The sequence below is a fragment of the Littorina saxatilis genome, linkage group LG10, assembly GCF_037325665.1.
Source record: "Littorina saxatilis isolate snail1 linkage group LG10, US_GU_Lsax_2.0, whole genome shotgun sequence".
In the NCBI taxonomy this organism is placed as follows: Eukaryota; Metazoa; Mollusca; class Gastropoda; order Littorinimorpha; family Littorinidae; genus Littorina; species Littorina saxatilis.
This window is the reverse complement of record NC_090254.1, coordinates 16,265,486-16,293,484: the sequence shown is the minus strand read 5'-3', so window position 1 is coordinate 16,293,484 and position 27,999 is coordinate 16,265,486. Positions and strand designations below refer to the sequence as shown.

Below are 27,999 nucleotides of genomic sequence, written 5' to 3'. Positions count from 1 at the left end.
ATGTATGAAAGTACTGGCCTTGGTTGAAGAAAGTGACCTGTCGCTGTGCAACAAATTTGTCGCCATTTTCCGCCGTGTTTTGTAAATAAAACGTGTTTACTACCCACACATACAAAACGATGCTGTTGGTTCTTTTTATTTTCTTATTGTTTGATTCATGCTTAGCAGTTTAGTATGCTTTGTTTTCTTCTCAATTCAATGGATGGCTATAAAATAAGCATTTAAATGTGAAGGTGTTAAAATTACCCATGATCTGAGCTGTTCACATATAATTGTGATGCTTTTCTTCAGTATCTTTGACCGAATAATTCACAATGAAAACGCATTCAAACAAACAACATTAAAAGAACACAAGTGCAAAGATAGAATAATTTGAATTTTGATTAAAGGAGGGGAGAGGTGGGACGCAAACAAAAACTCAGAACATGAGGAAAGACTGAGAAAGGACAGTTTCAGGATGAAATGAGGTACATGTATTCACAAAATAAAGTTAGTATCAACACAAATGGGTTGAAGCAGACGGCATCAGAAAAAAAAGTGCAAGGGAAACTGTTATGAAACGCTACCGTTGCTGAGCTTTGGTTCAGTTTTGTGTGTTGCATACATGTAGTTGACTTATTTGTACTTTGTGGGAAAGTACCGATATAATTATATTTTGTAAACACAATATTTATGCTTGGACGAGAATGCAGGTGAACTTTCTAGTCCTGTCAAAACAAGTTGTTTACCACGTGAGTCGTGAGTTCGTGGCGTTCGTTCGGATTAAGTGCGTCGGCGCTTTTGATGTACGTCATAGAGAATGTCGCTAGTTTAGTCCATGCACGGCTCGTATAATGTAGTTGTATCATGTTCGGTCTGGAATATTCTCGAGATTGAGTATTTACTATATATGCCAGCGCGATTTGTATGTAAAAAAAGCTTCTATTTGAGTTCTGCTACGTTGTGCAGTTGTATGTATTGAATGCTGAATAAATCCTCAAACTCAATTTGACGAGTTGTTTTCTGTTGCTGCGAAGACGGGCGACGTAGAATAAAAGAACACAACTATACGACGTTTGAGAACTTGTGGCAATCTCAAGTGTCGTGTAACAGAAACACTTTTTACTTGGAATCAAAGTTTATTCAAGCACTCTGTATATACACAATATTGTAAAAGATCCTGATAGAAAGATTTGGAATCACAGGTTCGAGACAATAAACAGCAGACAACAAATGCTGTGCTAATATGACAAACAACACACTTGTGAATTTCAGCATTGTTTGTTTTTGCTTAACGCCCAGCCGACCACGAAGGGCCATATCAGGGCGGTGCTGCTTTGACATATAACGTGCGCCACACACAAGACAGAAGTCACAGCACAGGCTTCATGTCTCACCCAGTCACATTATTCTGACACCGGACCAGCCAGTCCTAGCACTAACCCCATAATGCCAGACGCCAGGCGGAGCAGCCACTAGATTGCCAATTTTAAAGTCTTAGGTATGACCCGGCCGGGGTTCGAACCCACGACCTCCCGATCACGGGGCGGACGCCTTACCACTAGGCCAACTGTGCCGGTGAATTTCAGCATGGATTTTGTTGTTGGAATACAATGGTGGTAATATGGCATGGGTACCTCCATTGCCCCAAGGTTCACCCTTCCACATTCCAGAACAAGACATGGTTTCTTAAGCTGGAATGCAATATTAAGCTGAATATAGTGTGTTGTTCCATAAAATCATGTTTCTTCCATATAAATACACACACACACTTGCAATCTCTCATATACACACACACACCAACATGCAGCTATAAACATGCAGTGCACACATACATACACTCAGGCACTTAGGTAATCCTGTACATGACTATTAATGTGCCCTGTTTAAGATGAAACAGTCATCCGTTTCTTTGCCGCGAGAATGGCTTGCAGCTAGCCTCTCGCTAAGCAAGACAGCCAGAGTGAATATGAAACAGTTTAATGGCTAGCTACACAAGAATGAAACACCATTGGTTGACATCGAAAAGGTCGTCTGCACTGGTCGGTAAACGGCCATGAACAGCCAATCGGAAATGCAGCAGTGCGGCGGCCATTTCCAAGGCATTCTCGCTTCCTCTTGCCAAATTCTAGCTTTCCTCGCGGCGAGATTTGCCCAAGAAACGCCGCTTCCTCGCTTCACTCGCTTGTTCTTGCGTTAAAGAAACAGGGGACAGGTCAGCAAAAAAATGACAAATACTGTAATTTATAATATCAAACTGAAAACAATAATACAGCCTCATAGAATCTGGGCTGTTGATGTCATTGTAGTTTTTTTTATTTTTTTTAATTTTATTTGCTTAACGCCCAGCTGACCACGAAGGGTCATATCAGGGCGGTGCTGCTTTGACATTTAACGTGCGCCACACACAAGACAGAAGTCGCAGCACAGGCTTCATGTCTCACCCAGTCACATTATTCTGACACCGGACCAACCAGTCCTAGCACTAACCCCATAATGCCAGAGGCCAGGCGGAGCAGCCACTAGATTGCCAATTTTAAAGTCTTAGGTATGACCCGGCCGGGGTTCGAACCCACGACCTCCCGCTCACTGGGCGGATGCCTTACCACTGGGCCACCGTGTTGCGGTTTGTAATTGTAGTAAAAATGTATGACCATAACTGTCTAAAACTAGAATCTTGAGAAGCATGGGTCAAAAGACTAGGGCCAAACTGATTACCCTCCACAAAACTGTATACACAAAAACTTGATTAACCCTTACACTGGTGCAATTCTGTAACACATGTTACATAGCCACTGGTGAATTAACAATAACATAGAGAAAAATAACAAAAAACGGTCATATAGGTTTTCGCAGCCATGGGAGGTAATCGGAACCGACCAAACAGACTGAGCCAGTAGCGCGACATATGTTGTGACAACCAGGTGACATGACAACCAGGTGACAGTATACGTAAAGTAGCGCAACATATGTCGCGACAACCAGCCTAAGGGTTAAATCAGATACATGTACTGCAGAAGCATTTGATTTTAGATGGCACCATATATTATTTATTTACACACAACATGAGAAAAAAGTAGCGAAGAGGTGAAATTGAAAAAAAATCAAGGCACTTGCAACAATACTTTTACAATGAAAACAAAATGTTCACAAACAATCTAACATAGTAGTCAAACGTTTGGCAAATCAATATCACTTCAGGTGTGCAAGAACACAGAGTTTCTGTCTTGTACTGGGTTGGAAAAAAAGTAATATTAAACCAGCAAAAACATATCCATGAAAGAAACCTGCTGCTTGTAAAATCATTCAGAATTTTGATCATTTTCTTATCATGACTAGAAAAGTGACATGGATGCTTCATGCACAGAATACTGCAGCATTAAAACATTTTCTTAAACAAAAATCATATCAATATGTATGCAAGCTTAAGTAAGCTTGAAATGTTTCTTAACCGCAATGTCATCACAAATTCCCAACCTTGGGCAATTAAAGATTCTGTATTCTGTAAGTAACAACACCAACAATGCATGACTGGTTTTATGATTGTCTTTAAAAAAAAATTATTCCAGTAGTTTACTTAAGACACACACATACATACACTTAAGTCGCTGCTTAACAAAATAGATGCAAACTAAAATACTTATTTTTTTTAAGATGAGGATGAAAGTCGCTTGTTCATTTCAATAATGCCGAGATTGTTCTGCACCCTCACTTACTTTAGTTCTACAGCCTTGTCCTCTATGTTAGGAGCGCTTATGTCCCTTTGTTTCTTTGATGCAAACTAAGGTCTTTCTTAGATCTATGCAAACTAAGTTGTTTCTAAGATCCAACAAGATATCTCTTAGATGCAAACTAAGTTGTTTCTAAGATCCAACAAGATATCTCTTAGATGCAAACTAAGTTGTTTCTTAAATGGCAAACTAAGCTGTTTCTTAGATGCAAACTAAGCTGTTTCTTAGATCTATGCAAACTAAGTTGTTTATTAGATCCAAACCCAAACTAAAATGTTCCTTAGATGATAACTAAGTAGTTTCTTAGATCATATATGCAAACTAAGTTGTTTCTTAGATGGCAAACTAAGGTGTTTCTTAGATGCAAACTAAGGTGTTTCTTAGATCTATGCAAACTAAGGTGTTTCTTAGATATATGCAAACTATGTTGTTTTTTAGATGCAAACCAAGTCAAAGAATACCTTTATGAGCAAATCTCCATGAGTATTTCTCAGCTTCAGAGACAATGTCACAGAAGATGTCATGGCCGGTCAAAATTTGTCATGCTGCTGAAGTGGCTTGGCTAGTCATTTGGACCAAGTTTAAAAATTACAGGCTCAGTCTAGTCCTTCATGTTAAAACGATTTGGGTACGGTCACAATCTTAGATCTGTTTAGGCTTTGACTTGGGATAAGACCATCCCGGTCCCGTTACTAGGGCATATAACAAAACTCAACTGTGCAGCTGCTTTCTGTGCCGGGTGAAAACTTTTGTGATGAATTCATTTTGTAAGTGACACTGGTGTCAATTCGCAAAAGTAATTCCTAAGAAAATTACCGTTCTTTACTGGAAACAGTCAGGCAGTTCAATTTTACTATGTGTCTCAGTGGAAGAATGTTCTTATCTGTAGTGAAAACCTGAACAGGTGTGAGATTATGAGCCAAATTGTTTACACAAGAAGGACTGTACCTTTAAAAAAAAGAACAAAACAAAAGAAAAAATATTTAAAATAAAAAGACGAGAGAAAGAAAATGTGCAGTGTTTGTCATTTCTGCCTGAGTAAATGTGTACCCAAAAATCCCATTCATATTTGCCAGTTAAACAACAATGACTCTGATAGCAACATCAGCAATAATAACAAGAAGGGAAATCTTTAACCTCTACAACATCTCTTATCTCTGCATATGTAACACTGTCCAAAAAATCTTGGTCAGTCGTGGCCAGTTACAACAAAAACAACAATGACAAAAACAACAGCAACATCCCCAAAAACAAGGACAACAATATCAGTGACAATGGAAATGTGCAACCTGAACATCTGTCATCTCTGCATGATTTTACTGTGGTAGAGCTTTTGCTTTATCAAAATCAGTAGTCGCTGAAAATAAATTTCAGCGACAAAAACATCAATGTTGAAGTGTTATGAATGTGCATGGGTGTTACTGGGAAAAATCAAAAAACCTGAAAGGCAGGGGTCCAAAATGCTCAAGTTTGAAAGAAAGTTTCTGGACACCGACGAAACCAAATCATAATAAGCAAGATGGCGGCAAATCCAAGGGAGCGAACCGAGAAAGCACGCAAACCGGTGTCAAAAGTCGGATCGGAACCGCTGCTCGTTATTTCAACTTAGCGAAACGAAGCTTTTTCTTTTTTTTTTTTTTGAAAACCCGGAAAACCAGAATTTCCGGCTTCAGATTTTTTCAAAAACCGGAAATCCGGCAAAAGCCGGAAGAGTAACACCCATGAATGTGTATTGAACAGGTGATGAGAACAAGGTGTGTGCATGATGCGTGCAAGTTGTGCATATGATTTGTGTTAATGCGAGTGGCTAGGGCTGTTTAATTAGCTGTGCTCTGGTCTTTCTCCAAAAAATATTTAGAACATAAATTAATTTATGTAAATTCATAAATATAAATTTCTAAAAATAAAAAAAATGATTGTCAAAGTCATAGCCAGCAAAACAACAATAATGATGATATGAGGACAACAACATCAACAACAACATGAATGTGCAACCTCAACCATACCTGTCATCACTTCATGTGTAAAGTTGTATGAAACAATATCATCAATAACAACAAGACTAGATGGAATACCAGTCAACAAGTTAGAGAACTGGAAACAGCCAAAGACACAATCACCAAAGAAAAATCAGATGTTAATTTTTTCATTTTTTCTCATTTTCATTACTTTATTGTCCCATCGCTGGGAAATTTGGGTCGCTTCCTCACAGTGGAAAGCTAGCAGCAACGGAGTCGCGCTATCCAGGTGTCTGCGTGTTTAGGTGTATTCAGCCACCTGCACTTATGGCAGAATGACCAAGGTCTTTAACGTGCCATTGTGGTGACACGGGGGTGGGACGTGGATTCTGGGTCTGCACATAAAGTTGACCCGTGTCCGCCCCGGCCCGAATTCGAACCTGCGACCTTCCAATCACAAGTCCAGTGCTCTACCAACTGAGCTACTTAACAAATATGAACACAAACAGGAATCAAAATACAACAGCCCAACACAAGACAAAAATACTGCAAATGTCAAGAATCCGATTCCACGCAGAAAAATCCCTGATTTCTATATATTGTGGCAGCATGATGAATGTACATACACAGTGCGACTGGGTGGCCGAGTGGTAACGCACTTGCGCTCGGAAGCGAGAGGTTGCGAGTTCGACCCTGGGTCAGGGCGTTAGCAATTTTCTCCCCCCTTTCCTAACCTAGGTGATGGGTTCAAGTGCTAATCTTTCGGATGAGACGAAAAACCGAGGTCCCTTCGTGTACACTACATTGGGGTGTGCACGTTAAAGATCCCACGATTGACAAAAGGGTCTTTCCTGGCAAAAATTGTATAGGCATAGGTAAAAAATGTCCACCAAAATACCCGTGTGACTTGGAATAATAGGCCGTGAAAAGTAGGATATGCGCCGAAATGGCTGCGATCTGCTGGTTGATGTGAATGCGTGATGTATTGTGTAAAAAAAATTCCATCTCACACGGCATAAATAGATCCCTGTGCCTTGAGTCCGAGTCTGGAGATACGCGCGCGATATAAGACTTCATATAACATAACAGTGGAACCCCAATATAACACTTCCTCCCTTTTAAGACCCTGTTTTTCTCAGACTTTTGGCTCATGACCTCTGTCAATTTTACCCCCATTTTAAGACTCCCACCTTTTAAAGGTCCTTGTCTACATTTTTATACCGAAATCGCCATTTGACCATTAAAATGCAGAGTCTATTATCTACAATTATCAATACACCCCCTTTCGATCAGGAAAGACAAAGCCAGTGTAGCTGTTTGAAAATTCATTGTAGTAAAATGCCAAGCGCAAAACTCCTCTCAAATCCCGTGCATTTCGTGCGTTTAAAAAAAAAGCGTGGACAGCGCTCCAGTGTCAAACTGTTGCTGCACTTGTTTGGGCGTGGCTATAAGCATAGTGACATGAATTTGATTGGTCAGTATTTTTAGGCAAAGCACATGTTCTCAGCAAACAGAAAACAAAATATTGGAAGCGTGAGTCATGCTACCCAAAAATAAAATCTTTTTTACATATTTTTTTTTTCTATAACTTTTTCCCCATGGTTCATTCATCATCTGACATAACTTTTCAGCGAAATCTAACCATAAGATTATTGAAAAAAAGCAAAAATGTAGACAACCACCTTTAACTCATTGTCTCCCAGGTACGGATATATCCGTACCCACTCATATGGCTCTATCTGACTTAGTACGGATATATCCGTACACACACACACAGTCACTTCAGTCGCTTCCTGTAACGTCGATCTAACGCCTGCATTCCAGCGTGTTGATACACAGTTACTACAATTCTCAGTGACCTGCTGCAGCACAGCTGGTCACGGCTAAAAAGAACTTGGTCAACATAGGTGGGGTAGAGAGTGTTAAAGACCTGATTTTGTGGGATTTTTGGAGGTCTGTAAAGGGGGTTCCACTGTACTTGAAAGGTAAAATTGATCCCTGGAGCTGAAGTTGACCAACCTACACTTCAAACAGACTAAGGTGAAGTTAGGCGTGACTTCCCCTTTTTGATAGACTGAATCCACAATCTCTAGTATGACAATATTTAAATGTCCTGATATGAGAGTCCAAAACACATAAGGAAAAATCCAAATCACACAAAAAGAATTACTCTTGGTTCTCAAAAACAGTTGTTCCTGTGGCCTAGTTGGGCCCTCAAACATTGCTCTCATGTATAGATTGTTCTCTTTCCTGTTTGTTCTTTTCTGTGTACAGTGTATAACAATTTCTGGCATCAATGATTACCAGCTACATACAAAATCCAAATACAGTCAAAACACTGATAATAAGTCTTGAAAACATAATACTTACCGTCAGTTTAAAAAAAATAAGGAAGAAAAGACGAGAAAAAAGACAAAATTAAATAACACAGAAATATCACGAGAGTAATGGCTGTTGTTCTGGGTTCTGTTCCGTGTTAGAAGTTCTGTTTCGCACGGAGTTCTGTCGGCCTGTCGTGTTCTTTCTTGACGAGACACAAAGCAGGGCTATCCTCTTGCGAGAGCAGAAAACCAAAGTCTGAAATGCAAAAGAAAATAATAAAATGGCACAGTGAATCATGTCTTAAAACAGTGGGTACTTCTTCATCTTCTTCTTCGTTCATGAGCTGAAACTCCCACATTCACTCATGTTTTTTTGCACAAGTGGATTTATACAAGTATGACCGTTTTCACCCCGCCATTCAGGCAGCATACGCCGATATCAAGGGAAGCATGCTGGGTATTTTCGTGTTTCTATAACCCACCAAACTCCGACATGGATTACAGGATCTTTTCCGTGCGCACTTAGTCTTGTGCTTGTGTGTACACACGAAGGGGCATTAGGCACTAGCAGGTCTGCACATAAGTTAATTGACCTGGGAGATAAAAAAAAATCTCCATCCCTATCACACCAGGCGGGCGCTGCCGGGATTTGAACTCATGACCTTCCCATTAGGAGGCCGATGTCTTATCCACTACGCCACTGCGCCTGTCCGGTGGGTACAATACTAAGAGAGGTTATGAACAACCCATTTATAAGCACTGAGTTTTGGGTAAAAAGACTTCCCGGGCTTAATTAAGGGCCGCCTTAGATCTTGCATGCAGTGTAACCAGGAAGGAGGTAGAGTGTGTGTGCGCATGCATATCTGTGTGTGCATTTGTGGCAAATGAATGTATCTGTGTGAACCTCCATGTAGCTTTTGGCATGGGACAACTCATTCACACATTCTGTATTTTGTTTTTACACTATATTTACATTATTTATTTATGTTTTTATAATTTGGTTCTCAATACACAAGAAATGACCCACACACCAGGGAAAAGAGAAGTAATCCAATGATGACACTATGGTGCAGATACGGCCGCATCAGAGTTCCCTCAATCCACAGTGGAGCCAGGATTGCTGATAAGGAGAGAATGCTGTGGTACACCCCCTGGCGTAGACCTGCACAAAAAGGGGAATGATCGTTCAACAACAGCAACAACAACACAAGAAGAGCAAACGCTCGATCGAGTCACTTTCGCAGTTCTGAATATTATATGAGGCATCAGATGGACAGGAAGAAATTGCTATTCACAACACAATGAGTCACGTTCACATAAAATTTGAGCCCGGTCACTTTTATAGTTTCCGAGAAAAGCCCAACGTTAAGTTGTGTGTTGCCGAACAGAAAAGGCTAGTTATCTCCCTTGTTTTTCTGATAACGTTCGTAAAAGGCTACAGATGTAAATACTTTGATGTAAAGAATAATCCTACAAAGTTTCAATCACATCCGATGAACTTTGTCAAAGATATAAAATGTCTAATTTTTCCTTTGACGCTGACCTGTGACCTTGAAAAAGGTCAAAGGTCAACGAAACCATCGTTAAAGTGTAGAGGTCATTGGAGGTCACGACTAAACAAAATATGAGCCCGATCGCTTTGATAGTTTCCGAGAAAAGTCCAACGTTAAGGTGGTGTCTACGGACGGCCGGCCGGCTGGACAGACTAACACTGACCGATTACATAGAGTCACTTTTTCTCAAGTGACTCAAAAAAACACTAGACGTTCTGCAAAAAGCTCTGAGGGAAAGGGGAGAGGTCGTTTTAAATCTACAAAAGCTGATCATTCTGTGCCTTTCTGTGGTCAGGAATGACATCAGGAAATAGTCAAAAAAGCCTGAAAGCATGACACCACCCCCCCACCCCCCCCCCCCCCCCCCCCCTGATGTTTTAATATCTTCCTACGTTCATATGTGCATTTGCATTCTGCCTGCTTTCCTGTCTATCTCAGTATCTGTCTGTCTAGTCATTTCTGTCTCAGAGACTGTCTCTGTCTGACAGTCGGTTTGTGCAACTGCATTTACTGGTGATTGTGTTCCAGTGCTGAGATGTAAACTATGCACAGAGGAGCCCCTTTAGGACCTTGCTTACAATATTTCTGCTCATAACCTCTGTAAATTGACCTGCTTTTTGGCTCACGTAAGTGTAGCCTATGCGATGCTAACTTTTGTCTGTGCGTGCGTGCGTGCGTATGTATGTATGTCTGTGGTAGAAACTTTTTACATTTGACTGAACACCGAAAAACTAATTTTACCTGGTTATTATTCAAGCAACAGCTTCAAAGTATTGAAGCAATGATCAACATTTCGTCGGCACGTATGTAGTTAAAGTGTGTATCCAAAGACAACGGGTGGGTGGGGGGGTTTTGACTGACTGGTTTGTGTCGTGTGTGGTATGTAGACCAGGTCAGGGGTCAAGGTTAGGTCAGATCGCGTGAAGGATTGTGGTTTAGATACAGTTATCACCGAGCTGCTGTTCGCCGATTCGGAGAAGACGATTTCACATTTTTCGGTTTCGTAGCTCCAGAAAAATAGATAAAGAAGATACCAAAGGAGATTTCCTACAGGTTAATCTGCACAGCGTGTTTCCAGTGTCTGCGCGAGGAAGCGCTGTCGAAAGCGCAGTGTCGATCTGGCCATCTGGCAGTCGTGTCCCCGTAAGTAGGCTACACTTAGACAGACAGATCTAGATCTAGTGTCTCGCACTCTTGCACCGTGTCACCTATGCTTACTGTGTGTGTGTGTATGTGTGACGGAGTGATTGAGTTTGCGTTACTGTTTGTTGATTTCTTACGTGAGCCTTGAAGGCTTCGCCTCTTGTCTCAGATGGTTTCAGGTCTTCTTCTTCTTCTTCTTCTGCGTTCGTGGGCTGAAACTCCCACGTACACTCGTGGGTTTTTTGCATGAGTGGAATTTTACGTGTATGACCGTTTTTTACCCCGCCATTTAGGCAGCCATACGCCGTTTTCGGAGGAAGCATGCTGGGTATTTTCGTGTTTCTATAACCCACCGAACTCTGACATGGATTACAGGATCTTTTTCGTGCGCACTTGGTCTTGTGCTTGCGTGTACACACGGGGGTGTTCGGACACCGAGGAGAGTCTGCACACAAAGTTGACTCTGAGAAATAAATCTCTCGCCGAACGTGGGGACGAACTCACGCTGACAGCGGCCAACTGGATACAAATCCAGCGCGCTACCGACTGAGCTACATCCCCGCCCTGTTTCAGGTCTTAAAAGGGGGATTCCACTGTATGTTAAGAAATGTGTAAATACTCTGCAGTACACACCATGGTTTTGCTGTCTTGACAACTGGGTGTAGAGAGAGGTGGCACAAATAGTGAGAAGCGGTAGTCCCATCACGTACAAGGCAACACTCACACCAATCTGGATACAATTCTTCTGCGCATTCTCTGGTTAAAAGTAAAAGAAAAACCATGCAGATGTTGCAAACATAATATTGAAAATATAAACCTCACTTATACAATTCACAGCTATGTTTTTCATTTCATGACTGTTTATCCATGTAAACTGGCAAAGCGACAAGATCATAACAATGAAGCCCGAACAAAAACTTTAAAAAAAATACACAGGAACCCCAACAAAAAAGTAAATAAAAAATAAAATGACCGAAAAGAAAGCTATACAGATAGTCATAGATGGGGGAAGACAAGAAAATAAAGAAGAGAAGTCAGACACACAAACAGGCAGACAGACCAGGAGAAGGACTGACATAAGCTGCTGCTTGAACGCTGTTTTCACGTGTATCCATGTTGTTGAATTTGTATGTATGTTACAGTAAATTCATCAAACCAGTCAATTTGTAAATTCACTCCGTAAATTTACCAATTTACTGAAAAATTCAGGAAATTTACAAATTTACTGAGTTTGACACCCAGGAAATTTACAAATTTACTGAAAATTTCAGTAAATTTACAAATTTACTGGTTTGATGAATTTACTGTAACATATATATGGCTTTTTCTCATTCCGTTGCTTTGTCATGTTTTTTTGAGTTTTGAGTATTGTTTGCATGGAGTTCGGTATTAATTTTGCTTGTATGGCTTTGCTTGTATGACTTTGTTTTGTCTTTACCCTGTTTGCTTGGTCTTGCGTGCTTGGAGTGTGTTAAGCTTTTGTGTTTGCTTGCATGGAGTATGCTGAGTATGCTATGTTATGTAGATTGTGGATCTTGTTCATTGTGTATGGTTTTATTATTAGTTATGTTAATTCTAGTTATTGTAAAGCGCATTGAGCATATATATGATTATGCGCTATAGCAAATGTCCATTATTATTATTATTATTATTACAAAGAACTGACAAAACAACACCCAACTAACAATTCCATTTCAACTTTGACAGACTGAAGTTAAAAAACAAAAGAATTCTGTTCTCACCAATACAAGGACAGCACAATACAATACTAAATCAAAATTTCGCTCACAGAAGCTTCTTCAGGACTAACAAACAAATAAACACAAAGGGAAACGAAAAGCAAAAGCGAATTTCTCACCGTCGCTTGAATCCATATGAGACAAGAGAGTCATGAAGACAATGTTGGCACCGATGAGAACGCAGGCTCCGACCATCAAAATACGAAGACTTTGCCTTTGTGGGTTGAACCCCCACACCAGTAGACACACCGTCACAAGCTAAAAAAAAAAAAAAAGCATTTAACACAAAAAGATCATTTTGCTTGAAAGATTTCTGCAAAAACAGCGGGGTTTAAGACTTAACAAGGAGGGAGTCTGGGAATGGAGGTAAATTTACGATCTTAAAAGGGTGGGTGGGGTGAGAAGTCTTAGCTTAGGGGGAACTTTAAAAGGGTGGGTGGGGTGAGAAGTCTTAGCTTAGGATGGACTTTAAAAGGGTGGGTGGGGTGAGAAGTCTTAGCTTAGGATGGACTTTAAAAGGGTGGGTGGGGTGAGAAGTCTTAGCTTAGGGGGAACTTTAAAAGGGTGGGTGGCGTGAGAAGTCTTAGCTTAGGGGGAACTTTAAAAGGGTGGGTGGGGTGAGAAGTCTTAGCTTAGGATGGACTTTAAAAGGGTGGGTGGGGTGAGAAGTCTTAGCTTAGGGGGGACTTTAAAAGGGTGGGTGGCGTGAGAAGTCTTAGCTTAGGGGGGATTTTAAAAGGGTGGGTGGGGTGAGAAGTCTTAGCTTAGGGGGAACTTTAAAAGGGTGGGTGGGGTGAGAAGTCTTAGCTTAGGGGGAACTTTAAAAGGGTGGGTGGGGTGAGAAGTCTTAGCTTAGGGGGGACTTTAAAAGGGTGGGTGGCGTGAGAAGTCTTAGCTTAGGGGGGACTTTAAAAAGGTGGGTGGGGTGAGAAGTCTTAGCTTAGGGGGGACTTTAAAAGGGTGGGTGGGGTGAGAAATCTTAGCTTAGGGGGGACTTTAAAAGGGTGGGTGGGGTGAGAAATCTTAGCTTAGGGGGGACTTTCAAAAGGGAGTTCCACTGTATACACAAGGAAAAACTACAACTAAATCAGTTATTGACATGTTATATTTTAAGTTTTCACAAAACAGCTCCCAGGCATTAATACTTCCGTTTCAGTCACAAATATATAGAAGAAACAAGATATGAAGGTTCTGGTTAAGGCACGAAGAAAGACAGTATAAGGCAATCAAGATCTAAACGTATGCCGCTGTCACAAATAACCTTTCAAAAGCACACGAAGAAGGAGCTGTGACCATCAATGCTACACAAAAGTTCAAAACTTACAAATGTATCTTAAGGCACCCGCACATTTTTTTCCCCTAAAAATGTTTGCTCACCAGGATGACAGCAACACAAAAGATGATGACCACATACAGATCCATGCCATCAAGGAACTGCTCTGTCACTGGCGTTATCAACATCTGCAACACCAAACACAAAATGTGACCCTCCACCACGGAATGAGTCACATGTCACCTTTGCATGATTTTCATATTTTTACATTTTTCTAAAGAGTTTTTTTATGCTCTATCCAGTGGTGAAACCCGTTTTAGAAAAGAGCGAAAACTGTTTGAGTTATAAGCCTGTGACTAAGGTGACCCTCACACTGTTACCAGACACTCCCCGGACTTTTATTAAGCCTAGCGCAGAACCCCGCGAGGTGACATGTGACTCATTTCGTGGTGGAGGGTCACCAAATGTATAGTGTTACTTGATATCTCTACCAATAGACAAATTCCAAAAACACCTGTGTCGGGTTTGTATGGGTTGTGGAGAGTGACCTTTTCTTGCAAAACTTTGTACAAACAATAAAGGGGCCAATCACTAGCGAGGGGTCTGTCGGAAACACATGGAAACATCTTTCTTTCTTTATTTGGTGTTTAACGTCGTTTTCAACCGTTCAAGGTTATATCGCGACGGGGAAAGGGGGGGGATGGGATAGAGCCACTTGTTAATTGTTTCTTGTTCCCAAAAGGACTAATCAAAAAATTGCTCCAGGGGCTTGCAACGTAGTACAATATATATATGACCCTACTGGGAGAATGCAAGTTTCCAGTACAAAAGGACTTAACATTTCTTACATACTGCTTGACTAAAATCTTTACAAACATTGACTATATTCTATACAAGAAACACTTAACAAGGGTAAAAAGAAAAACAGAATCCGTTAGTCGCCTCTTACGACATGCTGGGGAGCATCCGGTAAATTCTTCCCCCTAACCCGCGGGGGGTACATGGAAACATGCATGTGTTGTCCTTCACAACCCTCGCTAGTGATTTGCCCCTCCAAACCCGACAGAGTTATTTAAAAAAATTGTCTATTAATATCAAATGCTGTTCAATTACGTTTCCAATTACATGCACCAGGTTTTTATTCTATCAAAGCAGCCTAAACTGCAAATTTTTTCTTAAAACAAAATAGCCACAAAAAATAGTGAAGCAATCCAATTCCTTTTTCACCCTTCATGTTACAAGACAACATTCCTGTCCCAGGAGAAAAAAAAATAGTCAAAGCATGATTCTGAAAAACCTGCATTCTCGCACTGTTGACTTACCTGAAAACACAGGTGTGAGAAAGTGCCGGACATCAAAATAGCAAGCAGTGCCACAATATCATCACGGATGAATTCTGGTTGAAAAGAAAAGTGACACATTAGACAGTTTGTGAACACAAAAAATCCATTGAAAATTCCTTATGATAAGGCCTAAAAAAAAAATAGGTGTGGTTACGGTAACCCGACCTACCCTATTTTTAGGGGCCGACCCTATAACTTTTTATTACATTTGTAAAAAAAAAGAAAGAAAAAAACAAGAAAACGAGTGCAGAAAACGCAATGAAAGCGAAAGCGTCCGAGTCGCACACTTATTTCCCTGTCAAGTAGGTGTACACATTAGAAAAAAAAGTTTAAAAAAAAAAAAAATGATTGCCTACCTTCCTACCCTATTTTTTTTGGCTATGTTACCGTAACCACACCTATTTTTTTGTTTGGCCTAAAGTGGAACACATAATTATCTCCCCTCCAAGACTCAGTTTAATTCTCCATGCCAACAGACTTGCACAAATATGAGCCAAACCAATGCTACAAGCTGTCCAAATGTCTTCACGTCTGAAAGAAAGAAGATGAACCATCTTCAGGTAATAAAATGCATCAATGTGTACTTGGAGAATGGCCACAGAAAACTTATTTGAAATGTAAACCTTCAGTTTCATGCTACCATAAGTATTCGCAATGTAGATGTACTCATTTTCAACGTTTCTCAATGTCTGTGTGCTGACTGAATCTTAAGTTTACCCTGAAATGGAAAGAAGACAAACATGGCTTTAAAATTGTTTGAGTCTTAGTGAAATTTCTTTCAGGCTACTAACCACACACACAGACACACGTACACACACACACACGAACACATACAGACACACACACACAATCCCTCCCTCCCCCTCTTCCTCTCACAGACAGAAAAAAACAAGGTGACACCAACCTTCAAACATGGAGTAGAAGATGGATTCCAGATGTACATGAAGCCTCCGAGGCAATGTACCATACCGCTGAACATAACTGTTCTGATCAAACGTCCCAGACGAAAGCGTTATTGAAACATCCCCTTCTTCCACACCAGCCCCTCTTTTCAACTCGGAACGTTTCCTCCCATCATCGTCAACATTAAATGACGTGGACATTTGATCACTCGTAATTTCACTCTGCTCCCATGAAAGCTGATGCTGATAACTCTCCCGTGTCGGTTCTATCACAAAAGGCTTGGTCGCGCTCACAGGAGAAGCCTGCTCGGCAGCGGCTTTCTGAATGTACTTCTCCGCTTCTTCAATCATTTCTGAAGACCTTGCGAGCATCTGCTCGTGTTCCGAGCACTGTGAGCTGGTCAAGGATGCTGGAATGGACACAGGTTGACTGGACGAGTAGCTAACCCCGTCGCTGACGATATCATAGCTCTCACCCAGGGCGGAACTAACCGTTCCGGTGACATAGGCGTTTGGCCGCTGAGGGTCTGAGTACTTCTGGCTGTATACAATGTTGGGAGAGGTAGGACTAGAGGCGATAGGCTGCAGACGACACAGCTCTGTGTAAAATAGAATTATCAGGAGCAGCACTAGCGCCCACAGAATCAACAGGAACATCTGCAAGAAACAAACAAAAAGAATTTAACATACACAAAACCAAGGAGGATTCTGACCTCAAGTGGGTGCAGGAGGTGGTGGTGATGGTGGGAGGAGAAAGGGGTAATCAAACTCAAACTAGGGAGGAGAAGAAAACTACTTATGGCTGTTTTCCATATACATGTACAGTATAAATTCAGAACATTGCACAAGAAACCTTTCTTGTCTGATTCAACACAGCGACCAAAGTCCTATGTGCATCTATGGTCCATTATTGACATGGCGCCAAACCCTGCTCTTTTGTGTATGTCATACATGGCAGTCTTTTAAACATGTGTGTGATGTCAGCAAGAATGTGTCAAATATGCTAGAAAAACGTGTATGTGCCAGCGTCGTGCCATACATTTGTACGATACAATGATACGGGTTGGCTCTCACCCCTGAAGCAGCTGTTCTTCTTTGTGGTAGCGGTATATATTCCAGCACCTCCTTCCATAGCAAGGCATCTAAACCTGGCACTGAAAATGAACAATAGAAATATATATCAAACACTTCAATCTATTTTTCACATAATCTTAATTATGCAACTATTTTTGGAAAGCATAAACACACACAAATCTAAATACTCAGATGTATGCCTTCTCAATTCATAATTTGGACATGTTTCTCTTAATTTTTAAGATGTTTTTTTTTTCAATCTAATTTTAAAAAGCATACTTACAGTATGTGCAATCATATTGGGCTACTTGGGTCTATAAAAGAATGCTTTGGCCAATCTAACGACATTAAACCAGAAGGCTGGATCTCTGGAAAAATGTTCAGCCAACGCTGAGTAACGAGTAACCACAGGGTTAACTAAAAGAGAGAAACAAGCCAGGCCTAAAAAAAAAAAAGGGTGTGGTTACGGTAACCCGACCTACCCTATTTTTAGGGGCCGACCTTATAACTTTTTATTACATTTGTCAAAAAAAAAAAAACAAAAAAACACACAAAAAACGAGTGCAGAAAACGCAATGAAAGCGACAGCGCTCGAGTCGCACACTTATTTCCCTGTCTGTCAAGTAGGTTTAATTTGTACACATTAGAAAAAAAAGTAAAAAAAATAAAAGTGATTGCCTACCTTCCTACCCTACTTTTTTTGTGGCTATGTTACCTTAACCACACCTATATTTTTTTGTTTTGGCCTTAAGACTCCCAACCACCTGTTTAAAGACTTTACCACTTGTCACACCTTACATGTTCAGATTTTCTGTTTACAACCTCTGTAAATTTACCTCCTATTTAAGACCTTATTTTTTCAGATTGTTCAAGGTCTTGAAATGGGACTTCCACTGTATATGTACTGCACACATACCCTCTGTTTTCAATTTGTTAGTGAAAAAAAAAACTGCTTACATTATTACACATCTGTTTAAACATTTTCTGTAGACTCACCTATCAAATGGCCGAAAAACCTGACGCCAACAAGTAATGCCATGGCTGAAGTTCTCCTAGAACGTGATGTGTAGCGAGATGTTTCTGACAGAACAACTGCATCAATACCGCCCCCAAGACCTGCAATTTGTTTTTAAAACAAACTCATCATTAATTCTATACGGTGGAAACACATTTTTTTGACAGCTAGCTGACATCTGAAATGGGTAACTGGAAGTGGGGACACAGCGATAACTACAGAAAGTCCTGATTTTAATTTTCTATTATTTTCATAACAAACAAACTACATTTACAACAAGGAAAACCGTTAGTATCAAGGTTGACATCAAGTTTTTTTCAAATGCAATGATCAACTCAAAGTTATCAAAGAAAAAAAAGGACAATTAATGTAACATTTGGACACAAACCAACATTTGGACACAAACCCACCTGACAGGAACCTGGCCACAATGTTTGTCCACTGCTGAGTGAGGAAGAATTCCAGAACAGCCCCCACTATGTGCAGCAAGGTTCCAATGACCAGCACTGACTTGCTTCTGCCTGGACGGTCAACCCATCTGTAACATGAGGTGCAAGACAAGCTGCCATCAGATGTCCCTGCCATTTTAATCTAACTTATATATACAAAATATAATGACCACAAAAAAACCCACAAACAAAATGTAAGTTGTAAACAAAGCAGAGGGAGATATATTTTAGGTAAGCTGGTTGTTGTTGTCTAGTTGTATGGGGAAAAAGAGGAAAATAAGGTCCTAAAGTCTGTGCTTAACTGGGCGAAGTTGACTACGCGAAGTATACTTCGCGAAGATGGCTGCACAAAGCTTTAGCAGTGAGTTTTCAGTAAAAAGACTTTGCAATCCCGAAGCTCTATTAAGGGCCGCCAGGCGCCTTAAATCTTGTGTGTAGTGTAACCAGGAAGGAGGCAGAGTGTGTGTGCGCATGCATACATCTGTGTGTGCATCCGGGTAGCTCAGGTGGTAGAGCACTGGACTTGTGATCGAAAGGTCGCTGGTTCGAATCCGGGCCGGGACGGACACGGGTCAACTTTATGCGCAGACCCAGAGACGGTATCCATCTCCCACCCCCGTGTCACCACAATGGCACGTTAAAGATCTTGGTCATTCTACCATAAGTGCAGATGGCTGATACCACCTAAACACGCATACATCAAAAGCCGTGAGGGCGTAAAAACTCGAATCGTATAAACCAATTCATGTCCAATATAGGCAATTAAGACCTGACGGACAATAAGCCCCTTAAAATGTACTCTTTTTTTTTTTTCCACGCATGTGTGAATGTATTTGTCTGAACCTCCGGCTCCCTGCAGCTTTTGGCATGGGAAGACTCATTCACACATTCTGTGTAGATATTATAAGAGACGGAGATGCATACACACAAAGAGGTGGACAGACAGACAGACAGACAGACAGACAGATATCGATTGAGTAGAATTCTGAGAAGGAGAAAACATACACTTGCATTTCTGCATGCATAAGCATGGATTTCTTGTTCTACCTGTGTGCGCGCATGCATGCGCATCACCCCATACATTTAACTCACCTGCCCATGAAAGGTGCCACAAAAAAAGTGGCAAGGCTGTAAGCAGCAACAACCAATCCCACCACATGATCTGGCGTTTGATCTCGCTTTCGCCAGTGCAACCAGCCTCTCGGTACACTCACCCCTGAAAAGAATATCCGTGAATATAAAGCAACTTTATGTGTTAAATCTGAAGGTTCATCTTATGACTTGGTAAGTTTCAATTTCAGACAAAGAACACTTGTTAGGAGTCGGGATGGGATCTTCTAATCCTTATCACATCTTATACACAGTAATAAGGCTCAGGAGACCCTTACCCCCACCCCAATGCCAAACCATGGGATCTCAGTGTTTGTTTGTTTGTTTATTTGTTGCTTAACGTCCAGCCGACTACGCAGAGCCATATCAGGACGAGGAAGGGGGGGATGAAGGGGGCCACTTGTCAAGCGATTCCTGTTTACAAATGCACTAACCCATTACTTGTGTCCCAGCAGGCTTTAGTAAAACTAAATTAATACCTACTGGAAGATTACCAGTTTCCAGTATGTTAAAATAGGCTTAACCTATCTACTGCTGGACTTACATCAGAACACTAACAGATTAAACTATACATGAATCGCGAGACAAGCGGCAAGAGAAGAGATTTTTGGAAAAAATACAGGTGAATGAGCAAGAAGGCAGAAAAAAGAAAAGAATTCATGAAGAAAAAGAGAGCATGACAGGAAAGAGGAACCAAAAATCTACCTAACAGCAAACTAGAAAGCTCCTGCGGTTCCAAAAACAGGAGGGGCCTTTAATTTCATAACCGCAGTGCCCCACTGCGGGAGATCTCAGTGTCTGTGGTTTTAATTATCTAAAAGGGTAAGAAGGGGGAGATAAATGTTTCATGTGCCCATAAGAAACCAAGGAAACAATTACTGTCTGAAGGCATGATTGGTGAATTGCTGTTCATTATCTTTTTTTTTTTAAATTCCTGTACATGTATATACATTATATATATATGTCATTACAAGGGCGGGGATGTAGCTCAGTCGGTAGCGCGCTGGATTTGTATCCAGTTGGCCGCTGTCAGCGTGAGTTTGTCCCCACGTTCGGCGAGAGATTTATTTCTCAGTCAACTTTGTGTGCAGACTCTCCTCGGTGTCCGAACACCCCCCGTGTGTACACGCAAGCACAAGACCAAGTGCGCACGAAAAAGATCCTGTAATCCATGTCAGAGTTCGGTGGGTTATAGAAACACGAAAATACCCAGCATGCTTCCTCCGAAAGCGGCATATGGCTGCCTAAATGGCGGGGTAAAAACGGTCATACACGTAAAAGCCATGGGAGTTTCAGCCCATGAACGAACAAACAAAAACAATGTCATTACAAATATAAAAAAAATCCAAGAAAAGTTGTACATGAAAACATTAACATTAACCCATGGTATAATGCTGAGCACATACAGTGGAACCTCCCTTTTAAGACCCGCAATGTAAGACTCCCTCCCTTTTAAGACCCTGTTTTCTCAGACTTTCTGTTCACAACCTCTGTAAATCTACCCCCATTTTAAGACTCCCTCCTTTTTAAGACCTGATATTTTCTCAGATTTGTGGAGGTCTTAAAAGGGGGGTTCCACTGTACATAAAAACATTAACAGAGACCTGGTATAATGCTAACCACATACCAGTTTCTGGGATTCTTTTTCTTTCTATGCATGCAAGCAGGTTATTGTATAAACACTTGAAGAAACATAACTGCATGTGATCCATGTGAGATGATGAGGGCAAAGTCGAGTCACACAATGAAGTGTTCTTGTTTTTATTTCACAAAATGATGCACAGCTAAAAATAACTTAATTTCCTTCCTGTAGTGTAACATCACATGCATTAACTAAGTTGCTTGTTGTATTAATAATTTGAGGATGTCTATAGCCTGAGGCCACTTAGCTATGTTGATCACGTGAAACCATGGAACAGCCTTCGCTAAAGTGTGCAACTGCAAGTGTAACTTCTGGCGGTTTACACATGCACTCAGTTAAAACTAACCTGTGTTCGGCTTCATATGCTGAAATCTCTGTGTGTCAGATTGCAAACTCGCTATCATTTAAGATACAAGTACAATTTATTCATATTTTTTCTTTGCCAGACCTATCAATTCATACCCATTTCATGGATCTTTTCAAACTTACTTCCTCAGATTATTTCAAGTTCTAAAACAGAGGGGTCGTTACAGAACACTGCATCTGACCATCTTGCCTCTTCCTCATCCGCCTCCCTTCTCTCTTTCATTTCGTTCCCACAAAGGGCACAATCCTCCACACCTACCCCTGTCCCGCCTGATTCCGAAAAAGAAAAACTGATCTTTAAGACAAAAATAGCGATCGACATTGACAAAGAGAATTGATACTCTAAGTCGTCTTAACATTGCGTGCGTAAATCAGTTCAAGTGTATGAAAAACATTTTCAATTACAAAGTGAACGTGAATTCCATCTTCACGCTAGTTCACAGTCACACATCAACAACTTTAAATTTCGAAATAGAAAATGACGGCGCACAACTATTTAACATGACCGCTTGGCGGACACGATGATCAAACAAGTAATCGTACCATATTCAATGCCGCCAGCAAAGTAGACGATTCCCAATATGGCATACGTCAATTTCTTCTTTGTCTCAGGTGACATCGCTCACAATCTTCCATCATGTGCGTGTCGTCTGCTATGCCGCTCAGCTGATGACGCCATCTTTAGTCGCGAGCCTTCAGAGTTACGTCCCGTGTATGTTCTTGTTTTCGCTGAGCTATCCCAGACACCCTGCCTCGTCAAACGCTACTCCTGGGCCCCATCCTATCTTTTTTTCCATTTGTTTGTTAGTCTAAATGTCTAAAACTTGACTAAATGTTTTAAAGGTCCTTGTCTACATTTTTTTTACCGAAATCACCATTTGACCAGGAAAGACGAAGCCCGCTAGTGTAGCCGTTTGAAAATTCATTGTATGTAGTATTCCAGAGTAGTACTCATAGTAGGATATCCTTATTTGGAAAATGCCAAGCGCAAAACTCCTCTCAAATCCCGTGCATTTCGTGCGTCAGCGCTCCAGTGTCAAACTGTTGCTGCACTTGTTTGGGCGTGGCTATAAGCATAGTGACATGAATTTGATTGGTCAGTATTTTTAGGCAAAGCACATGTTCTCAGCAAACAGAAAACAAAATATTGGAAGCGTGAGTCACGCTACCCAAAAATAAAATATTTTTTTACATATTTTTTTTTCTATAACTTTTTTTCCCACGGTTCATTCATCATTTGACATAATATTGTATCGAAATCTAACCATAAGATTATTGAAAAAAAGCAAAAATGTAGACGACCACCTTTAACATAGAGGGGGAATCCAGACGAGGGTCGTGGTGTATGTGTGTGTGTGTGTGGGAGTGTCTGTGCGTGTGTGTGTAGAGCGATTCAGAGTTAACTACTGGACCATCACCGATCTTTATGAAATTTTACATGAGTTTCTGGGTATGATATCCCCAGACGTTTTTTTTTATTTTTTCGATAAATGTATTTCATGACGTCATATCCGGCTTTTTGTAAAAGTTGAGGCGGCACTGTCACACCCTCAATTTTCAATCAAATTGATTGAAATTTTGGCCAAGCAATCTTCGACGAAGGCCGGACTTCGGTATTGCATTTCACCATGGAGGCTTAAAAATCTGAAAATTGTAATTAAAATTATGTTTTTATAAAATGATCCAAAATTACTTTTATTTTATTCTTCATCATGTTCTGATTCCAAAAACATATAAATATGTTATATTCGTATTAAAAACAAGCTCTGAAAATTAGAAATATAAAAATTATGATTAAAATTAAATGTCCGAAATCGTTTTAAAAACTATTTCATCTTATTCCTTGTCGGTTCCTGATTCCAAAAACATATAGATATGATATGTTTGGATTAAAAACACGCTCAGAAAGTTAAAACGAAGAGAGGTACAGTAAAGCGTGCTATGAAGCACAGCGCAACCGCTACCGCGCCAAACAGGCTCGTCACTTTCACTGCCACTAGCGGCGGACTACGTTCAGTTTCATTCTGTGAGTTCCACAGCTTGACTAAATGTAGTAATTTCGCCTTACGCGACTTGTTTGTCGTTTACATTCAGCTATGTTAAAGTGTATCTAAACCCCATTTTTCAACCCAAAACCCTTATTACCAACGCAAACATACACCCAGATGCATTCCATTCCCACCCCTTCAAAGGCCCGAAGATGCGAGGAGCAGACGCAGCGAGTGGGAAAAGTCCGTAAAAGCTCGCACCTGCCAGCCTTCAGCTGAAACAAGACGATGATGCTAAAAATAGAAACGTCGGCAGATGACGTAGAGATGGGAATGGGAGTGGGAGCGGAAGCAGCGCCCTCTCCATGGATCTAGATCTAACTTTCTGCAAACACGAGTCAGCATGAGTAGATCGTTTCTGCGTCGTTTACGGTTGCAATACTATCCATGCAAACATGCCGGGAATAAGTAAGCTTACTCACGGGTTCCCTCAAGTCTTTCACAGAAGGAAAGCTTGGATTGACTTTGTGGAAACGGTTTATTCACAACCAACGAGTGGACACCATTTTGCAGATGATGCATTTGCAGAACAGTTCACAGCTCCCTTGTTCGAATCCGAACTCGGTTATCGTCCGAGTCGGAGATTGTCAGTTGGAGGATTCTGTCCCGTCAGGGATTCCTCTAACGTTTATCAATGTGAAGAAGAATTTGAATGCTGCATAAAAGACAGTTGAGACGGCTGACGAAGAAGTGTCGAACCGGAGAAAGACTCAAAGTCGACGGAAAAGAAAAGTGATAAAGGCAAGTGATCGTTATGTTTCTGTTGGCGGTGCATGATTAAATTTAACGGCAGACGTAGTGCGTTGCATCTCCATCGTTTATGTAAGGTATGTGTGTCCGTGTGAATATGTGTAGGAGGGAGACTGAGACTCTCAAAAATTCTGATTTCTGATTTCTCTCTCTGTCTTGCCAATAGAATAATAACGAAGAGATACACACAGAAAGACACACACAAACACACAAACAGACACAGACACACACAACCACACCCATAGACATGCATATACACTTTCTTTGATCCAGAACCACAGAGACAGACGGACAGACACATACACCACACATACGCATAGACATGCACATACACTTTGATCCAGATTGACACATAGACGGACGGACACACACACACACACACATTCACACGCAGTCACATTCACATATACACACACACACAATCACACTCAAAACACACATAAACACACATCATACCTCCAGCAGATTTGTTTTTACAATGTAGAAATATCTAGGCCATTGATTGTTAGATTCATTCCTGTAAAATCTCCCAAATCTAACAAACAAATAAATGTACATGTAGTTGAAACAAATGTCTTGTGCAAGAGAGATCAAGGGAGATAATTTTGATGCAATTGTTAATGACATTGCATAGTGATATCCTTTAAAAAAAAAAATTGAAAATAAGGAATTGAGATCTCTACACAATTTATCTTCCTTGTTTTATGTATGACATTGAGTTATAGTTAAAATTGTATTCTCGGAATTGTTCAAAAATAAATTTGAAGGGAGGCAACTAATAGATGAACAAACAATAGTACAATTTACACATTCAGTTATGCTTTTTTTGGGATAAGATCTATTAATGAGAATTATACAATAAATACACATGGAGGGGGGGGGGGGGTGTGCAGAGTGATTTTGAATGAGGTATCTGTCTAATATTTAGTAAAGCGTGGAATTATGACTGAGAGTGAGAGTCATTAATTCAGTGCATTTAAATTTGTATCCTGTTTTCAGGCTGTTCCTTGCCACTCTGCATTACAATGAAAATGGGGACAGGGGTGATGCGCTTGATGAAGAAGGAAATCCGACGTTGTCCATCACATTCCCAAAAGGAAAGAAAGGAGAGTACAGTGTGAGGAAGTGCAAAGGGCCACGAGCTTATGGTAAGTTACATGCAGGGTAATTACTGACTGCTGGTTTTTAGCAGACACACACACAAATGAAAATCCTCTTCTTTTCTTATACTCCAGAATTCTGGCAATTTACCCAAACACACACTCACACACACAACTGAAGAGGGAAAAGACAGAGAGAGAAATATTACATTTAATTTTGTTCAGTTCGGTATTCGCTAGAACTGCAGCATTCTTCCTAAAATGCATTTTTGCAAGCATAAAAGCTGTACTTGGTTCCGTGCTAATAATGCCTTTTCACGACTATCTCATCCTGAGCTATCCACTGTTACATTTACAGGTCACGTGTCAAGATTGCTTCAACGTCTGTTTGAGAAGCTGACAAAGGATCCAGGTGCCTTTGAAGCTTCCTTCCCAGAGGAATTTTGTGACAAACCTGACTTTTGGGCCGCTGCATATCACCCCCCCCCCCCCCCCCCCCCCCATACCGATAAGAAGCTGCAGCACCATACAGTACAAGATAACCAAACTGATCCCACTTTTCCCCGCTGATGTCGACACCAACGACAATACTGAACAAAATGCACTTGCAAGGAATTACAGATTTTACTCTTTTATTTCATAAGTGATGCATTAGATTATAAATACATTTTCATGTTACCATTTTCATTCAAGCTCAGACCACTCAAAACCTCTGTAGTACATCAGACGGAAATGCATATCTGATGGCCCGTACTCCACATGAAGGTAAAGGTATCCTGATTTTCCTCCCTAGCACACCATGGCACCACCTCACAAGCTGTCAGAATCCTATGTAGCGGTACTTCCTGAAAAATAATCACAAAATCTGTGACATAAGTGTGTGTTGCATAGTCCGGCAGGGTGTTCCTACAAAAGGTGTGGAAAGTGGGGGGAAGAACACTTATTTTTCGTGAATTGATAGAATGGCTTGTTTCATGGCTGGCTGGCTGTGTGTGTGTGTGTGTGTGTGTGTGCGTGTGTGTGCGTGTGTGTGACAGTATGACAAGATCCATGTAAATCTTTCATTTTACCTAGTTATTTATGTTTAAAATGTACTTACCAAAATGTGTTTCTTTCCAGCATTATGTTAATCTTGTTTCACACAAAGTGTATAAACTATGAATCTATTATTCACTTCTGGACTTCAGTGTGGAGAGATCCGAGGATAACAAAATAATATTTACTGGTTTGTATATAATATATTATATGCATCATACCATGTCAAACACATCACAATATAGACGCGTGATCGACAAGAAGAGGAAATACTATGTGTGCACTTGTATGTCTTATCTTTTAATTTAATGGTTTTTTTTAATGGACCAACTTTCAACTTTGTGAGAAGAAAAAGTTTTTAAGACATGAAAAACAAGGATTGCTTTAAACCTGCAAATTAAAAAAAATCGTCTGTCACCTTCTTCTTCAGGTGTGTGAATGGATGGGTGTACGGGGTACATTTGTCATGTGGAACAGACCTAGAAGTATCTGCCAACACATCACGATGATGTGACAAGCACATGCTTGGTAAAGAAAGATAGGTGTGTCACTTACTCCTTAAGAGGAGCCTGTAAAAACCCATGCTCCTCCCGGTACTGGTAATATGCCGTCTCCAGCATATCCGTGTTTAGGCAGACGCTTTCAAATTATGGGAGCTGCGTGATGCATGTAATGCCAATTTTTTCGGGAGGTCTGCAAACATAACAGTATTGTTATAACTTATGGTTAATTATGAAATTAGTGTAAGAACTTCTGTCTTTCTTTATTGGAAAATTTCCTAAATAAATTATCATTTAATTAATATACTTACCCGAATCACATTAGCATTGAGTCACCTGAGATGCTTATCACTGAAAAACGCTTACCCGGCTAAAGAATTTAAAGGGAAGCAACCCCATCACCAAAACGAAAGTGAAAGTAGCTTTGGTAATGGGCCAGTACACCGGGAGTTACCTCCCATACGGGTGTATGCCACGTCACTTCCTCTAGGAACACGTGCCTATTATCATACGGCTTTAAAAAATCTTAAAACCATAAGCGGGGCAGGTGGGAGGGAATACAGTATGTGATTCGGGTAAGTATATTAATTAAATGATAATTTATTTAGGAAATTTTCCATTTAATATCATATTCTTACTCCGAATCACATTAGCAGATAACATCAACAAGGCGGTGGGCTAGAAATGAATCAAAACTCACCATCAAGTTCTGGACAGGAACTGGCCTGCTGCTATGAGCGCTGGAAGGCCTCTGGAGCCATCCTGTCGAAGAGCTGTGACGTCCCGAAGATAAAAGTTTATGAAAACATCTTCGGAACGCCAATACGCAGTTGTCAGCACCTCCTCTAGACGTCTGGAGCGCAGAACTGCCAGAGAGGATGCCCACGCCCTCGTCTCATGGGCTCGGGCCGAGTCAAGTGGCAAGGAGGGCATAACCCCCCCCCTCTTTGTGCGCCTCCACTCATAAG

General features: G+C 40.8%; 1 protein-coding gene and 1 long non-coding RNA gene across 2 annotated transcripts; both read right to left on the bottom strand.

The window, feature by feature from the left end:
• Positions 1–154: 154 nt before the first annotated feature.
• On the bottom strand, positions 155–22,284 carry LOC138978282 (uncharacterized). The gene is made up of 12 exons (XM_070350960.1): positions 22,142–22,284; positions 19,573–19,696; positions 18,442–18,569; positions 18,013–18,132; positions 17,017–17,096; positions 15,945–16,599; positions 15,020–15,093; positions 13,802–13,885; positions 12,544–12,682; positions 11,319–11,441; positions 9,021–9,151; positions 155–8,245 (listed from the first exon to the last, which is right to left on the bottom strand). The coding sequence occupies exons 1-12, from the start codon at positions 22,215–22,217 to the stop codon at positions 8,105–8,107; spliced, it is 1,875 nt and encodes a 624-aa protein (XP_070207061.1). The 5' UTR covers positions 22,218–22,284; the 3' UTR covers positions 155–8,104.
• Positions 22,285–26,111: 3,827 nt separating this feature from the next.
• LOC138978287 (uncharacterized) lies at positions 26,112–27,295 on the bottom strand. Its single transcript, XR_011459635.1, has 2 exons — positions 27,087–27,295; positions 26,112–26,341 (listed from the first exon to the last, which is right to left on the bottom strand). It is a non-coding gene; the product is annotated as an uncharacterized lncRNA (long non-coding RNA).
• Positions 27,296–27,999: the final 704 nt, after the last annotated feature.

Bases quoted from the DNA above. Each gene is read 5' to 3' on its own strand.
- LOC138978282 (XM_070350960.1), bottom strand. From the start codon at position 22,217: ATGTCACCTGAGACAAAGAAGAAATTGACGTATGCCATATTGGGAATC. The intron at 11,442-12,543 runs GTGAGAAATTCG...ACTTTTAACCAG, and splicing joins TCATATGGATTCAAGCGACG to AGAATGCGCAGAAGAATTGT. The intron at 9,152-11,318 runs GTGTGTACTGCA...CTTTTTGTGCAG, and splicing joins GTCAAGACAGCAAAACCATG to GTCTACGCCAGGGGGTGTAC.